The 18907-nt window shown below is 36.5% G+C and overlaps 1 protein-coding gene across 1 annotated transcript; it reads right to left on the reverse strand.

Moving 5' to 3' along the window:
- Positions 1-17475: 17475 nt before the first annotated feature.
- Positions 17476-18442, reverse strand: LOC111146541 (olfactory receptor 5K1-like). The gene is given in 3 exon segments (XM_022502126.1): positions 17476-17552; positions 17555-18130; positions 18133-18442. Coding segments are annotated over 3 exon segments (963 nt in total).
- Between the last annotated feature and the right edge of the window lie 465 nt (positions 18443-18907).

Here is an 18907-nt window from a genome sequence, read left to right on the forward strand (position 1 = left end):
CTTATAATTCCTCATTCACCTGGCCATTCAGAGGTGTATTTTCTGTCCCCTTCCCCTGAATCTGGGCTAACTTGTATTGCTTTGACTAATAGAGTTTGATTTAAATAATACAATGAGTTCATAAAAGGTTATGTGGCTTTAGGTTGGTTTTCTCCTGAAACAATTGGTTTTAGAATACTCACTTGTGGAACATTCCCTCTCAGAACCCACCTGCCATGCTGTGAAGCCCAGGCCACATGGAGAGACCTTGTGTAGATGATCCAGTCAAATCCCCAAGCTAAGCTCCCAGCTGACAGCCAAGATCATCTTTCAACCATGTGCTCAGCCAACTTGGATGTCTATTCCTTCTAAGCCTTCAGATGACTCTGGCTCCATCACTATCTTACTGTAAGCCTGCGAGCCTCCAATCAAGAACCACTCAGCTAAGCCCATTCAACCTAAAAACTCTAAGAGATAATAATAATTTGTTGTTTTTGCTGCTACATTTTTGGGTCATTTGTTATACAATCACAATATCTAGAACAATCTCCTTTCCCACCACAGGCTTTCAAAAAGTATTTTTCTCTTCCTGAATGGTTTTTCTGACCGCCCCACCCCATGCTGTCCCCACTCTTTTGCATGGCTAACTCCTATTGATTTTTTAAATCAAGCGTAATATTTACTTATTCACCAAATTTTCCCTGGCCATCTACCTTGGGCTCATTCTCCCTCTTATTATTTCACACACTGTGAAGTTCTTCACTATGGTAATAAAGTTCAAGTTGGGGAGTGATTCTATGTGTCATCTCTCTTATTAAACTCCATGGATCCAATCATCCCATACCTTAGTATAATATAAGGGACGTTCTAGGATTACTAAATACTATCAAAGTCCTTTTTGAGAAGGACATGAAAAAATTTCAGTCCAGTCTGGTAATCCAGGTCAGTTAGTGAAATATTAAAACAAAAAAGCCATTCAGAGTTGGAACTGTCTCTCTTCTTAGCTTAGGCTTGTCTTTGGCTGGGAGGCCTACAGTAGGGGAGGGAAGTGAGCTCTCTTTTCTGCCCTTAGTCACTTTCTTCTACATGAACAGAGACTTTCTGGCCTTCCAAGGTCAAACTGTGGAAAGAGTAGGTTAGGAAGAAGGACAGTATAATGTGGCTGGTACAGATGTCATCTAACCTTGGGGCATATAGCCCATACACAATTACTGGTTCTTTCTCTTTTAAAAGCCATTTCAGGGGAGTTTCTCAGAGACCCTCCATCAGCAGATCTTCAGACTATATTTCTTTTAACAAGTGAAATCAGTGTCTCTCCTTTAGCTGTGGGCTTACCACTCCCTCCTCAGTCCTTGCGCTCCTGGTGCTTCAGAAAAATAAAAACCAGACCCACAAGAGACCAAGTGACCCTTGGAGAAGTAGGAGAACTCGGATTTATTTTACACCGGTGGACCCAGATGAGCTTGTACTTGAACTTCTGGGCCCCGGAAAACAGGGTTATGGGCTTCTATAGGGGACTGCAGGCAGTTAGGTTCTAAGAGCCATGCTGACTGCCGATAGGTGGGTTTAAACTGGGGGAGCAGGGGCTGCTTTAGGGGGGAAGAGTAGAGCAGGAGGCCTGTGGCAGGAAGCCTGTTTACAGAAGCAGAAATGGTTGGTTATTTCTTGCTCCCAGTAGGGCTTATGGTTATCTCTAGCTTATTATTAGTAACTTTTCATGTTCTGGGGCCTCCTGGCCTGGGCCTTCTCTGGGTAATTTTCCTCTTCACTGGTAGTGTGATTTCTTTCTGTTGGGATCATATGACTCTCAGGTTGTTCAGGAGTTCTCTCTCAATCTCTCTCTCTGTCTCTCTCTTTTTCTTCTTCTTCTTCTTTTTTTTAACCAGGACTCCTATTATGAGGGAAACATTTAGCTCCCAAGAAACAAGAACAGTTAAGTCCCTCTCAACTGAACTCCCAAGTTCTCACACTGCTTCATGCTTCAGGCTCATCTGGCCAACCCCTTTTATTGTCAGACTTTTCAAGTGTGAGTCAGATATTCTTACACAGATTTCTCAAATGTCAGGGGGCACACGCCAAGTTCCCTCAGTAAAACCCTTCTCAACTGGCAAGCTCCCTCCTCACCATAGTGGATGGGACATGGGGAAAGACTGTGAGCCTGCAGCATCTCTCCCCAGAGATGTCTCTCTCCTAATTTTCCAAACTTTGTTTAACCCTAAAGCATTTACATATCTTTGTGGGGAGTGAGACCCTGAAAGTCCCAAGATGGGTTTTTAGACCCACTTTCTGCAAATCCTGCACGGGGGTCTAACATTTCAATTTGGAATGCGGACCTTCTGATAAAACTAAACTGAGATGACAGGGTAAGTTACATTTAAATCCTCTTAAAAATGGAGCTGTAATAATTTTTATTTATCATCTTCTTCTTTCCCTGGGTTAGTTAAAATCCACAAGAACAGAAATCTTGTCTGACTTCCATCATAGTACACCCCTACTTAGCACAGAGCATACCATATAGGGAAATGCTCAATGAGTACTTATTGAATAAATAAACAAGTTATGCAGTTGACTTTTCACCCTATGTGAATTAATCTTTTAAGTCTGGTTATCCACAATCCTCATTTCTCAGATGTAGCCATGTAGATATACATATAATTATTAAGTTCTGTGCTTCACTGTTTCCTCTCATCAGTCCTCAAATGAATAAAAGTTATTTTCTTGGTGCACATTGCCTCAGGAGGAGAGTAATAAATCTTCTATCTTGAAAATTCATATTTCCCTCTAAGTAGGGGCTACATAATTAATTATGAATTTAGTTAAATAGAAGAAACAAATGAGAGGGGAAGCACTGTGGAGAATAAAGTTCTGTTAGTATGTTTTGGTCAATTATATTGAATACACTATAAATATCCTGTACCATTTTCTTTCCTTTTTAAATAGCCTGAATAAGATACATTTCTAAGGAGTAGGGATTGTGCCTATGTAATTCTTTTCACTGTGTGTAGCTCTGTATCGTTTCCTGTACTAACAGGAGCTCAGTACATGTTTTCCTGAGGATCAGGAAGAAAGATGACACACTGTACAGGAGGGACTAAGGAGGTCACTGGAGAGCAGTGAAAAGGAGGACTACCCTTGGGTTACTAGGGAAATTATGTCAAAGATTTCATCTCTTTGGTGGTCATAGCTTGCTTCTGCAAGAATTCTTGTCATAATAAATTTCAGTATTACATTTGTTTCTTGCGATAAGACTGAGAGAGTGCTCAGGTGATGTGTCTTTGAGAGCCACACTTCCAGTGTGGCCAACATAAAACTAAGAAGATAACTTGTTTCAGGGGCTCTGTCCTTCCCACTTTTAGTTCTGCTTCCTCCTGTCCAGCCTGGTGTCCTCAGGCTGCCCCTGAGGACTACACATTTGGGGCATTATCTGACTTTTGGTGTGTGAGAATAATAGCTTCCTAGGTTTGTGCCTCATTCCTCTAGGCTGCTTTCTTCTGAATCACTGTCAAAATACCCACTGAATTCATTCGTGCTACTGGGATAATGAGTCACTTCTTTCAGGTAAGCTATTTCCATTTTAACCCCTGAACTTCCAGGACCTTATTCTTAATTTTTTGTTTTATATCGTTCTTCCTTGCCTTTCTTCTATCCTTCTTTCTTTCCTGCCTGCCTTCCTCTCTCTCTTCCTCTCCTTTCCATCCTACCTTCCTTCATTTCCCCCACCCCCGCACCACCCCGCCAAATCTTTAAATACCTCAACTGGTGCCAGGCATTGCAATAGGCCCTGGTAATGCACACTGCATCCCTGCCCTCTTAGAAGTCATGTAGAACATGGGCTGCTACTAAAAACACAACACAGATTATTTTCACTAATGTGGAAGTGTAACAGATTTCATTTTGAGTCTAAGAACAATACCCTTCATTAATTAATCATGCTATTGCTTGCTCATTTGGCAGGAAATACAAAGTTTATTCACCATATTTGTCTCAATATTCTAATGGTGGAATATGTCACTGCTATAAAGAGAGAGAGATATTTTGACTAGGAGAATAGTTTGGAACCCCTCAAATTACATTACTTTGACACTCATAGAACTACTTTAGGAGTTCTCTTCCAGGGTTGAATAAATCAATTTTCCCTGCCCAGTTGTTCCCAGTTGTGGTCATCTCAAGTAACTCTTTTAGTCTATGCTCAGATTTATGTCAAATATGTTAAACGTATGTCCCACAATCTCCTTTAAGAGGACATACCTGGAAGCCTAGGTGCCTGCCTAGTCTACCCATCAGGGTCACAGCCCAAAGATGGTTCTTTTCTCATGTTCCCTCTTTGCTTTTATGAAGAATTAGTTCCGCACAGATACATATTTCTGTATTTAAAAAAAAAATTCCCAGTGGTTTCTTTCTCTTCACAGAAAGGTTTGGGCTTTTATCTCAGTCAGTTTTCCTTTATTTCACAGGTAGTTTTTTATCCTTACTTTCTAAAGTATTAAAAAAAGTGTGTCTTTAAGTAATATCATCATATAATGATTCATTTCTCCAAAGTTAGCATACTAATTTGATAATGCACTCTTTCCCATATTTGCACTTGGCTTTCATTCCTTTATGAAGGAGAATTGCTTTGTGAACACGCTAAGCAAGACTAACTAGTCTTGTGCCTGTCTGGTATTGGTATTGACTCAGCAACAAAAACAAACATAAGTATAATGCAAAGAATTGAAGATAATTTAAACTAAATAAAATAATAAGTTCTAGTTAATAAAAGGAAAACACATATTTGCTTAAAGTGAATTATATTAGGTGTCAACTTCATACCTATACCTCCTGCCCTATAAAACTGAAACAATTACAAAAAAAAGGTATTGTTTAATAGTCTTCTACTATGTAAGATTTTCTTTTTGAAAAATAAACATAGTTAGCTTATTTATTTAGCATTAGTTATTTTTGCTTTTTTAATCACCTACTATATATCTGACTACATATGAATTAATCAGTGAGTTAATAAATTCTCCCTTCTGGGCCTTTTTGGTTATTTCTCTTCTTTTTAATGTTTTCACTATAAAAAAGTGATCTGAAACAGTTCATGGTATCAGATTATTATTATTATATTATTATTATATAATATCATATTATTATTATTATTATTATTCTTACACACCAAAAGCCAGGAAATTATTCAAACAACATATTTTATAGTTTATAATAGTAAGTTAGCAAATGTTTTTAGTGTAATAAATATTGAAATACTTAAGTATGATGAGAGGCAGTATTTTATAATGCAAAATTACACATTCAAATGTTCGAGGGGGACAGGTAAGTAGCATAAAAAGTTCTAATTATTGCCAGATCTCCCAACCTTTCAAGAGAGGTTAAAATTTTAAATGTTCTCCTGGTTTTTAAATCTTGGAAATTAATTTTTATTTTTATTTTTTATTTTATTTTTTTTTTGGAAATTAATTTTTAAAAAGTACTATGCTGTTCTGCACTTCCTAGGCTAAACTAAAACAATTCTGTGCAGCCCCTGGAGGATATTTGGGACTTCCTGTGTGGTAAGTGAGAATGTGGGTTTTGTAGTTAGCCGGGAGTTCAAATAAAAAGTGCTACTGTGGAATAGTGCTCAAATGACTAAACCATACTGAGCTTTATTTTCTTGCATGCTACATGGGGATAATAACTGTACTTCTTTCATAGTATTTTGGCTTTCTGGAGGGATAGAAGTGAGGGAAGATCTGAGGAGCTCAGAAAATGAAAAGCCAAACTCAGAGTTCACTGCTATACTTTTTGTTTCAGAACAACCATTTCACATTTTTTTCAGGGGAAAACAAATTTTACAAAGAACAAGTGAGTCAAGCAGCCCTTAACATTCTGTATCTGAACTTAACCCTTACTCCTGTCCTATTACCTTTCTCAGTTCTTCCTAAGTCCTTATAATTGGTGTAAGCTGGGATGACCAACACACTCTATTTTATACCACATGTTCTTACAATGTGTTGCTGATGTTTTTCCCATTAAGGGGTCTTTGTCCCCTCACCTTGAATGTAAGTAAAATGTTGTGGCTGTCTCAGTGATGAAAGTAGCAGAAGTGCCATTATGTGACATCCAAAATCAGACCTTCAAAGTGCCATGCACTTCTGCCTTGTTCTCTCGGTATACTCATTCTTGGAACTCGGTAGTCCTGCTGTAAGGAAACTCAGATGTATTTGTTTCCTGGGACTGCCATAACAAAGTATCACAGGGCGAGTGGCTTAGAAACAATTGTAATTTATCACCTCACACATCTGGAGCCTAGAAGTTTGAAATCAAGGTTTAGTCAGGGCCATGGTCTCTCTGAAACCTATACAGAAGGATCATCCCTGTCTCTTCCTAGCTTCTGGTGGCTTGCTGGCATTTTTGGGGATTGTCTGGCTCACAGCTATATCACTGCAACCCTCCATTTTCACATGACATTCTCCCTCTGTCTCTCTGCATTGTCTTCTTTCTGCATATGTGTCTCTGTGCCCAAATTTCCCCTTTTATGTAAGACACTGGTCACATTGGTTTTAGGCCCACCCAAATGACCTCATTTTAACTTGATTAACTAAGTAAAATTCTCATTTCCAAGTAAGGTCACATTCTGAGGTACTGGGAGTTAGGACATCAACAAAGCTTTTTAGGGGCACAATTCAACCTGTAACAAGAGGTCACAAGGAGACACCCCGTGTTGACTGGGATCTCATCTGGCAGCCAGTATCATGGCCGGTCATAAAAATGGAAAAACTTTTAAGATGATTCTAGCCTCAGTCATCATATGGCTGCAACTATGTGATAATACTGAGTAAGAACTTGCCTAGGTGAGCACAGTCAACCCTCCACCATGGGACATAATTATTATTATTGTGTGAAGTTACTGAGTTTAAGGGCCTCATAGCAGTAACTAACTGGAGCATAGGTCACAGTGGAATAGAAAGGAAGTTTTCTTTCCGCAGGGGCCAATATATACTATAGTTGCAATATTTTATAGGACCTGTGACAGGATCATGTCCTGTTTGCCTTCTGCCTAGACCAGCTCTGGCATTTTTCAGATGAACATCATAAATCTTACCCTTTTTAGGTCCCTGAAGCCTATCTCTCACCTTTTACCAACAATTCTTTCACTACCTATATGAACAATTAATACACACCTTTCTTCAGACCCTACCCTTGCAAATATGGTACATATTCTCTTGCTGCTCCTTGTCATGGAACACTTTTCTCAAGGAGTTTCTGTTGTTTTTGATGGACACAGAAAGCCAAAAGAAGCATGGAATTTCAATCATTTGAAACTAACATATCTTTCCTCAAAAATGCTAACTTAGTTTTCTACCTTAAACATTAGAAATGGTCAGGAACAAAATGTTCAAGCTGAATGTAATATATTGTTATCAATGTTTTCAAATTTATATTTTATTTTTATCAAAATAATTTGTATGCTTATTATTTTACATGGCTTAAAATGAAACAAGGCATCTATAACTTCACTGAAATTTCTGCCTTCTCCAACTGTCAGTCACTTCAACTCTTGTCACTTCTTTTTTTTTTTGGATTTACTTTTATATTTCTAAACAAACATAGAAGAAAATCTGGATGACTTTGGGGTTGGCAATGACTTTTTAGATATAATGCCAATGTCATGATCCATAAACGAAGGATTATTAAGCTGAACTTCATTAAAAATAAATTTCTGCTTAGAAGATACAGATGATTTCTACTTTTTTCCAAGATTTTTAAGTTTAAGTTAGATAACAGATAGTATAGTATTGGTTTCAACAGTAGAATTTAATGATTCATCACTTAAATATAACACCCATATAAAAATCCATGCTCATCACTACTAGGTATTTACCCCAAAGATTCAGATGTAGTGAAAAGAAGGGCCATCTGTACCCCAATGTTTATAGCAGCAATGGCCATGGTTGCCAAACTGTGGAAAGAATCAAGATGCCCTTCAACGGACGAATGGATAAGGAAGATGTGGTCCATATACACTATGGAATATTATGCCTCCATCAGAAAGGATGAATACCCAACTTTTGTAGCAACATGGACGGGACTGGAAGAGATTATGCTGAGTGAAATAAGTCAAGCAGAGAAAATCAATTATCATATGGTTTCACTTATTTGTGGAGCATAACAAATAACATGGAGGACAAGGGGAGTTAGAGAGGAGAAGGGAGTTGAGGGAAATTGGAAGGGGAGGTGAACCATGAGAGACTATGAACTCTGAAAAACAGTCTGAGGGTTTTGAAGGGGCGGGGGGTGGGAGGTTGGGGGAACCAGGTGGTGGGTATTGGAGAGAGCACGGATTGCATGGAGCACTGGGTGTGGTGCAAAAACAATGAATACTGTTATGCTGAAAATAAATAAATAAAGAAAAAAGATTAAAAAAAAAAGAATGGATGAAATTTTAGGTAGAGTTCCAGGGTTTGAAGGAGAAAAATGGATGACAAGGGGATAGATTTTTATAACACTATTCCTGAAATTCGAATAAGGTTTTATATTGTGTTTAAAAATTCTTGGTTCTAAGGGCACCTGAGTGACTCAGTGGTTTAAAGCCTCTGTCTTTGGCTCAGGTCATGATCTCAGGGTCCTGGAATCAAGCCCTGCATCAGGCTCACTGCTCAGCAGGGAGCCTGCTTCCTCCTCTCTTGCCTGCCTCTCTGCCTACTTGTGATCTCTGTCTATCAAATAAATAAATAAAATCTTTAAAAAATAAAAAAAAAAATCCATGCTCATCACAAGGGTCCTCCTTAATGCCTATCCCCCACTCAGCCAATTCCTCCACTCACCTCCCTCTAGCACCCCTCAGTTTGTTCTCTATGGTTAAGAGTCTCTTATGGGTTCCCTCCCTCTCTGTTTTTATCTTCTTTGATTTTTTTCCTTCACTTCCTATATGTTCATCTGTTTTGTGTCTTAAATTACATTTATGAGTGAAATCATACAATATTTGTCTTTCTCTGATTAACTTACTTCACTTAGCATAATACATTCTAGTTCCATCCATGTTGTTGCAAATGGCAAGATTTCATTCATTTTGATTGCTGAGTAATATTCCATTATATATGTATACCACTTCTTTATCCATTTATCAGTTAATGAACACTGGACTCTTTCCATGACTTGGCTGTTGTTGATAGTGCTACTGTTAACATTGGGCTGCATGTGACCCTTTGAATCAGTACTTTTGTATCTTTTGGATAGATACCTAATAGTGCAGTTGCTGGATCTTAGGGTAGTCCTATTTTTAAGTTTTTGAGGAACCTCCATACTGTTTTCCAGAGTGGCTGCACCAGTTTGCATTCCCATCAACAGTGTAAAAGTGTTCCCTTTTCTCCTTTCTCTGCATCCTCATCAAGATCTGTTGTTTCCTGAGTTAATTTTAGCCTTTCTGACAGGTGTGAGGTAGTATCTCATCATGGTTGATTTGTATTTCCCTGCTTCAGTATTGGTATATATAAATGCAACAGATTTCTGTACATTGATTTTATATCCTGTGACTTTGTTGAATTCACATACCACTTCTAGCAGGTTTTGGATGGAATGGAACAGATTGTGTACATAGAGTATCATGTTGTCTGCAAAGACTGAAAGTTTGACGTCTTCCTTGCTAATTTGGGTGCATTTTATTTCTTTTTGTTGTCTTGTTGCTGAGGCTAGGACTTCCAGTACTACGTTGAACAACAATGGTGAGAGTGGACATCCAGTCACATTCCTGACCTTGGGGGAAAAGCTCTCAGTTTTTTCCCATTGAGGATAATATTAGCTGTGGGTATTTCATATATGGCCTTTATGGTGTTGAGGTATGTTCCTTATATCCTTATTTTCTTGAGGGTTTTTATGAAGAAAGAATGTTGTATTTTGTCAAATGCTTTTTCTGCATCTATTAACAAGATCATATGGTTCTTATCCTTTCTTCTATTAATGTGATGTATCAATTTGATTGATTTGCTGATTTTGAACTACTGCTGCAGCCCAGGAATAAATCCCACTTGATCCAGGCAAACAATTCTTTTAATGTACTGCTGGACTCAATTTGGTAGTGTCTCCTTGAGAATTTTTACATCCATGTTCATCAGAGATATTGGTTTGTAATGCTGCTTTTTGATGGGGTCTTTGTCTGGTTTTGGAATCAAGGTAATGCTGACCTCAGTGAGAATGGGAGTTTTCCTTGCATTTCTATTTTTTTGAACAGTTTCAGAAGTATTCTGAAGAAGGCTTAATTAAAGAAGGCTTTAATTCTTTAAATATCCAGTACAATTCTCCTGGGAAGCCATCCAGCCCTGGACTCTTGTTCATTCAGAGGCTCTTTATTACTGATTCAATTTCTTTCCTGGTTATGTGTCTGTCCAAATTTTCTATTTCTTCCTGTTTCAGTTTTGGTAGACTATATGTCTCTAGGGATTTATCCATTTTTTCCAAATTTCCCAATTTATTGGCATATAGTTGCTCATAATATTCTCTTATAATTGTTTGTATTTTTGAGGTTCTGGTTGTGATCTCTCCTCCTTCATTCATGATTTTATTTATTTGAGTGCTTTCTCTTTTCTTTTTGATAAGTCTGTCTAGGTGTTTATCAATTTTGTTAATTCTTTCAAAGAACCAGCTTCTTGTTTCATTGATCTGTTCTTTTTTCTTTTTTAATTTCTATATCATTTATTTCTGCTCTAATTTTTATTATTTCTTTCTTCTGATGGCATTAGGCTTTATTTGCTATTCTTTTTTTCATCTCTTTTAAGTGTAAGGTTAGGTTGTGTATTTGAGACTTTTCTTGCTTCTTGAGGAAGACTGTATTGCTATATATTTCTCCCTTATGACCATCTTTGCTGCATTCCAAAGGTTTTGGACTGCTGTGTGCTCATTTTCATTTGCTTCCATGTATTTTTTTATTTCTTCTTGAATTTCCTGGTTAGTCCATTCATTCTTTAGTTGGATGTTCTTTTTTTTTTTAAGATTTTATTTATTTATTTATTTATTTGAGAGAGAGAGAATGAGAGAGAGAGAGAGAGCATGAGAAGGGGAAGGTCAGAGGGAGAAGCAGACTCCCTGCTGAGCAGAGAGTCCAATGTGGGACTCGATCCCAGGACCCCAGGATCATAACCCAAGCAGAAGGCAGTCACTCAACCAACTGAGCCACCCAGGTGCCCTGGTTGGATGTTCTTTAACCTCTATGTATTTATGGTGTTTCCAAACTTTTTCTTGTCGTTAACTTCAAGTCTCATAATATTGTGGTAAGAAAATATGCATGGTATGATCTCAATCTTTTTGTATCCATTGAGCCCTGATTTGTGATACAGTATGTGATCTATTCTGCAGAATGTTCTGTGTGCGCTTGAAAAAAAAATGTGTATTCTGCTGCTTTCAGATGAAATGCTATGAATATATGTTAAGTCCATCTGGCTCAGTGTGTCCTTCAAAGCCCTTGTTTCTTAGTTGATCTGCTTATATGATCAATCCATTGTTGTAAGTGGGGTGTTAAAGTCCCCTACTATTATTATATTATTATCAATGAGTTTCTTTAGGATTATCATTAATTGATTTATATATTAGGCTACTCTCAAGTTAGGGGCATAAGTATTTACAATTGTTAGATTTATTTTTTGGATACTTATTCATCTCTTATTAGAAAATAAGTCTTTTTTAAAACATTTTTTAGAAAATTTTATTTATTTATTTTAAGAGAGAGGGAGTGAGAGAGAAAATTGGGGGAGGGGCAAACAGAGTGAGAGAAGCAGACTCCCTGCTGAGCAGGGAACCTGATGTGGAGCTGCATCCCAGGGTCCTGGGATCATGAACTGAGCTGAAGGCAGAAGCTTAACTGACGGAGTCATCCAGGCACCTCCAGTCTTTGTTTTAAAATGTAGTTTGTCTGATATAAGTATGGCTACTCCAGCTTTCCTTTGGTGTTTATTAGCATAATAAATGGTTCTCCATCCCCTCACTTTCAATCTGGAGGGGTCATTGGGTGTAAAATGAGTCTCTTATAAGCAGCATATAGATGGGTCTTTTTTTTTTTTAATCCATTTTGATGTCTTTATTTTTTTTTTTAAAGATTTTATTCATTTATTTTAGGAAAAGCACAAGGTAAGGAGTAGCAGGGTAGAAGGAGAGAGACAATTTCAAGCAGACTCCATGCTCAGCATGGAGTCTGAAAGGGGGCTTGATCTCATGACCCTGAGATCATGACCTGAACTGAAATCAAGAGTCGGATGTTTAATTGACTGAGCCACCCAGACATCTTGATACTCTGTGTCTTTTGATTGGAGTATTTCAGTCTATTTACATTAGAGTTATTACTGTTAGATGTAAATTTAGTGTCATTATATTACTTGTAAAGTTGCTTTTCCTGTAGATCATCTCTGTTCCTTTCTAGTCTTTTTTGCTTTTGGTATCTCTTTCTTGCTCAAAAGGTTCCCTTTAATATTTCTTGCAGAGCTGGTTTAAGGTTCACAAACTCCTTTAGTTTTTGAGGGTCCTGGAAACTATCTTTCCTTTTATTCTAAATGACAACCTTGCTGGATAAAGTATGCTTAGCTGCATATTTTTCCCATTTAGCACATTGAATATATCATGTCATTTTCTTCTGACCTGTGAAGTTTCTGTAGACAGGTCTGCTGATTCTGTGTGTCTACCCTTGTTTGTTAAGGACCTTTTGTCCCTAGCTGCTTTTAGAATTCTCTTTTTATCTTTGTATTTTGCAAATTTTATTATGATATGCCTTGGTGTTGACCTGTTTTTGTTGATTTTGAGGGGAATTCTCTGTGCCTCTTGGAGTTGAATGACTGTTATCTTCCCTAAGATTAGGGAAGTTTTCAGCTACAATGCATTCAAATTATTTTTCTGCCCTCTTTTCTTGCTCTTCTTCTGGGACCCCTATGATATAGATAATATTGTGTTTATGGAATTGTTGAGTTCCCTGAGTCTATATTCATGATCTAACAGTTTTCTTTCCCTTTTCTTTTCAGCTTCATTATTTTCTGTAATTTTATCTTCTATATTATGTATACAAATTCAAATTATATATAATATTATGTATACAAATACAAATTTACATTTTCATTGTGATTACATCCAGTCAGTTTATATCTCAGTATGTCTGAAAGACATACAAGATGCAGACATATCCAAATGTGCAAAGAGATATTTTATTTACTGTGATGTTGGAAGGATTATCTACCAAAACATAGGGTTGTTTTTTTTTCCCCCTCCCATGCACACAGTCCCAATATAGTCCCATCTGGAGAGTTATGGTATTAAACTGAATTAAAGTTTTAACAGTAAGTATGATTTCTAGAGTTGAATGGTCAGCAGATATTATATTCTCCTTCTCTGATACTTAATCAGCATGACTTATGGAGCAATATTTAAAATCATTTTGGGTGCCTGGGTGACTCAGTCAGTTAAGCATCTGTCTTTGGCTCAGGTCATGATCCCAGAGCCCTGGGATAGAGTCCCACATCGGGCTCTCTGCTTAGTGGGGAGTCTGCTTCTCACTCTCTGTCTTCTCTCTCTCTCTCAAATAAATAAATAAAATCTTTAAAAAAATAAAATAAAATTAAGAGGTGAAATTGGTTCATTGATGAAGCAGACCTACACAAGCAAGCATTGCCAACTTCAGAGTAATTTTTCTGGGCTGGCAATAGGTATTAAGTGAGGACTAATATAATTCTAAAAAGGAATGGTCTATATGGAAGAGTTAAATGACTTGCATAGAGGCGTATGTAAGGAATAAATATTTTTCATGTCACCAAACTCTGGATACTCAGTTGAATTCAGCCTGGTAACAGGAGATGGCATATTAGGATTCAGGTAAAACCCCAATAATTAAAATGTGAAAAGAAAGTATTGCCAGAATTACAGATACCTACAAATTAGCTCAAATGTTAATCTTTGTATACATAATGAGGTTACATTTCAATGTTAACTGATGAACCAACACAGAGATTCTTGTTAATATAGTGTCAATTTGTAAGTCTCTGAAGTGACAATGCTTCCTCAGGGAGGTAAGACTTGTCATAACATGCAATATTCCTAAATTAATTAACCACTTAACAGAATTAATTTCCCCTTACACATTCATCCCTGCTTAACATTACTGTCTTCAACCATCATGCCATCATATTATTTACTGATACTCTGATATAGTAAACATTATTCAAATTCAATGTGAGACATTCTTGAGAAAGATACAATAGACTTAATATAGTTGATGAATGTCTTCTTGGAGAACTACTTGAAGGATATGTAAAGCCCCATTGACAAATAGGACCTGGTAGAGTTAGGACAATTAAAAAGTGAATAATAAATGAGAAAAATAAAAGCACATTCAATGGATAAGAGTTTGTACAATAAGAATTAGGAGGGACACTTGGGAAAATTGGTGGAGACTTTGGACATTTTACAAAATTGTCCCATTATTAGTATTCATTATTATCACTCCTTCAATTCAAAAGTTAAGTAAAGGTTGTATCTAGTTATCACATTTTATTCTTCTGGAAATTAAGGCCAAGAAAAATACTTGACACTTAACTCATTGTTTGCCAAATTTGTACACATTTGTGATTATAACTAAATTTTGGTTAAGTGTAAGATAGCATACTTATTTCCATACGTTTGTTTTGTTTTTCAAAATAATGTCCTAAACAAATCTCTTTTCTCCACTTACTGTGGAATATTGGTCAAGATTTTAAAAGGATTAATTTTATGCAAGTTTTCTTCCTATATCCAGCAGTATTTATGTGAAAACAGTCTGTGATTCAATTCTGCCCGGTAATCATTTCTGACATTTCAGACAGTAGCTTGTGCAGTTCAGATTTATTGCTTAGAGAAAGATCAGAGCACAACAATGTCAATCTCACTTGCTTTTTTTCCTAAGCATAACTGAAAATCCAGACAGAAGGAATAGACTGAGAAAACCTCATTTTTTTGTTGTTGTTGTTTATTTATTTATTTATTTATTTATTTTATTTTATTTTTTTAATTTTTTAAAACCTTGTTTTTAAGGACTGTTCCAAAGTATAAATTTACTTCATAAAATTAGATTTGGGAAGCATTTATGATAAGGTAAGAGCTAGGTATCACCCTAGAAATTTAGATGTAGTAAGTTGGGGGATTAGAGGAAAGTCATAAGGAAATACTTAGTGTTTGATGAGATGGTATTCTATAACTTACATTCCTGGGGGGTGTTCTGGGAATTAGATGGAAAGACAATCAAATGCCCATTGAATTTTGGAGAAATATGGCAAGAGGAACTTTCCAGAGGGACCCATGATAGCTTTCAAAATCTTACACTAAACCCATACTGAGCATCATCAGAAGTGTAAAAATGGTGCCCTTCAGTCTTCTTGTGGACCTTTCTTTCAGTTAGGTGCTGGGGTATATCAATTATCCAAATACCAGTTTTTCCATCTTCTTAAATATCCTAGACAGGGAGGTCAAGAGAAATTACTCAGAAATTAGCAGAGGGAGAAAACAAGAGAGACTGAGCCAGCAGACTTGACAGAAGACTTGTGAAATTAAAAAGTAAGGGTTTAGGTGAAATCATGTTTCCATGTCTAGCATGGGGACTAGATATGAACACAGAAATAAAAAATGAAAGTGGAATCAAGAGATAACCAAAAAGTCAAAGAAAATCAAACATCTCAAAGGGATATAGCAGGGACAAAGCTCAAACTGTAACATGACACCTGTCTTTAATGACATATCAGACAAGTACCTATACATTTAGATGCACTCAAGGAAGGGTGGTGGTAGGGTTGGGTAAAGCTTAAATTGATGGGGTTTAAATTAGAAACCACAAGGGGCACCTGGGTCTCAGTCAGTTGAGCCTCTGACTCTAGGTTTGGGCTCAGGTTGTGATCTCAGGGTCATGAGATGGAGTCCTGAGTTGGGCTCCCAAATCAATGTGGAGTCTGCATGAGATTCTTTCCTCCTCTGCCTCTGCTCCTCCTCTCACTTTTGTGTTCTGTCTCTAAAATAAATAAGTAAATATTTTTTTTATTTTTTAATTTTTTTTAAATAAAGTATTTTAAGAAAATAAATTAGAAACAACCAAGAAAGATCTTGAAATGTCTCAATTTCAAATCTTAAAATGTCTAATTATATGGCATTAGCTAGATTAGATTTTTTTTTGGAAGTTACAAATGGAAACAAAGTGATTATAAATTTGTATTCATGAGTTAGGGGATTGGAAATATTGCATCTATGTTCCCACAAATTTTTCTAAATGGATTTAACCTCTTGATTTTCCATGTGAAGTCAGCTTTAGTGGCTGGCTAGCCTGGACCAGAGCTGTAACCCATCAATTGCCTTTTGGGAATTTAGATGTGACCTCAGAGCATCAAAAGAAGAGATAGAAGGGGAAATTTTTCTTTTTGATATGGGTCCTCCTTAATCCAGAAATTAGTCATTAAAATCATGACAGTGTTCTATTACTTAAGAAGATGGAAAAGCTGGTATTTTGGCAACTGATATATCCCAGAGTAGTGTTTCTACACAGCAAGGTCTCAATAAATCTATGTTGAATAAATAAACAAAAAGTAGTTCTTTAATTTTGACATTAAAATCATTTAATTCTAAAAAATAAATAGATAAAATCACTTAATTCAACCTACATTCCACAGCTTCAGGTTTTGCAATGGTGAAAAGAAAAAAAAAGGAATTATTGTAGATAAGCCCTACCCATAGTTGAACAATCATAGCTTCATGTCTGTATATGATACAGTATTGCCCTCATTATTGAACCCTTTCCTCATCTCTCAAGAAGGAGGTTAGATAAGTTCAATGTAGCTCAATGAGAATGGAAGCTCTCAAATCTTATATGAATTTTGTGTTATGGCATCTTTATGAGTGTACATATAGGAATAAATAACTCTTTCTGAAGATAACTACTCCTGAAGTTGACATTCTGTGTTTATTTTATATTATTTAACTCTTTTGGAACTTTAACTTGGAAATATAATACTCACTTTTATTTGATAGCTTCATTTTCTTACTACCTTTATCCTAACTATAGTGTCCTCCACAATGCTATTAAGACTACTTCCTCAAAATTTACTTGCTTCAACTTTGTCTCTCATGGTTGTGAGTGATTTCATTGGTTGAAGGTTCACATGTCCCTAATCATCCTAACTGGAGTGCTCATACTCCGTGCTATTAAGGTAAACTGCCTGTAAATGTTAAACAGAATTCTCCTTTATGTGTGCAACTGATATTGTTTTCCTTTTGGAGGTTGATAATCCCAATCCCTGATGCTGAAACTACCCATGAACTTGGCAACATGTGCAGCTCTTTCTTGAATAAATTACAAATTTGGTTTTGATTTTTGTTACTTTGAGTTAAGATTTAGCAGTTTTCTCTTTCCTGTATATTTTCTCCCATATGTATTGCTTCCTAAATTGATTTTATTATTATATATTTTAATATTTTACATATAATTTGTGCATTTTCTCTGTGTAATTTCACTTGGAAGTATTTTCCACCTTTAAATCATTAAGTTATAGTAGATGTCATTTGTTTCCAACTTTCATGAGATCTTTTTTTCTTCAGAATTTTTCTCAAGACATTATTACTTCCTTATTTCTTAGGCTATAGATGAAAGGATTTAGTAAAGGAACTACTATTGTAAACAACATCGCAGCTGGAATATCCCTATCACCTTCTTTAAGCAAATTTGGTCTAATGTACATGAAAAAAAGAGATCCATAGAATAATGAAACGGATAAAAAGTGGGATGCACAGGTAGACAAGTCTTTGACCCTTCCTTCTTTAGATTTCATTTTGAAAATAGTAAAGAGAATGTAGAAGTAAGATATTAAGACACTGCTTATGCTGAAGACTTGAATTGAGCCTGAAAAGACAAATAGTACCAGTTCATTGATATAAGGGTCAACACAGGAGAGTCTGTATAAAGGAAGAATATCACAATAAAAGTGGTTAATGTGATTAGATCCACAGAAAGCTAACCTAAACAGAAACCCTACATGAATCATGGAATGCAGGTTTCCAGCTATGTAGGCCCCTGTGGTCATCTGAACGCAGAGTTTCTTTGACATCATGGTGTGGTACTGCAGTGGACTGCATATGGCCACATAGCAATCATAGGCCATTGCTGCCAGGAGAAAGCAATCTGCAGTTTCAACCGGCAAAGAAAATAAAATTGTGCCATGCATTCATAGAGGGAAACCACTCTGTTCTCAGAAAAGAAGTTCCCTAACATCTTAGGAGTAATGGCACAGGCGCAGCAAGAATCCACAGTAGCCAAGTTGCCCAGAAAGATGTACATTGATGTGTGAAGATGATGCTCTTTTGAAATCAGTATCACCAGGCCTAGATTCCCCACCATGGTAATCAGATAGATGACAAAGAACACCACAAACAGAAGGGTCTTTAACTCCGGGTTATCTGTAAATCCTGTGAGGATAAACTCAATTTTCATGGTATGATTTTCTTCAGTCATTCCTGACTTCTCTGTTGAGAAAAAAATTGTGGATAAATGAGGTACTAATTTATAATATGTCCAATTTGACTGCTAAACTAACTGGTTTAGAAGGACGAGGAGCATATTTTTCAAGGCTTTCATGGTTTATGTGGACATGGCACATGCCCAGTTCTGGGGTAGTATCAATCTCCTGAAGCTATTACCTATGTAGCTACCCTTTTAACATTCTTCCAGCATATTTTCAAGAAAAATAACAGATTATATGCACAGGGATGGCTTATGAGGTCTTAAGAGGAATATTCAGTACAAACAACTTCTTTATATGGGTTAGGTAAGACTGATTCATAATTTTAGTGCCAGCAATTAGCATCAGTGTTCTCAAACAATTTCAGTAACTATATATGCACTGATTAACAATGATATTGAAAAAACTATTTCCTACACTCATGTTCAAAGGAGGATTATTCACAATAATGAAAGCTG

Source organism: Enhydra lutris, unplaced genomic scaffold (assembly GCF_002288905.1).
Source record: "Enhydra lutris kenyoni isolate GAN:26980312 unplaced genomic scaffold, ASM228890v2 scaffoldscaffold2, whole genome shotgun sequence".
NCBI classification, from domain to species: domain Eukaryota; kingdom Metazoa; phylum Chordata; class Mammalia; order Carnivora; family Mustelidae; genus Enhydra; species Enhydra lutris.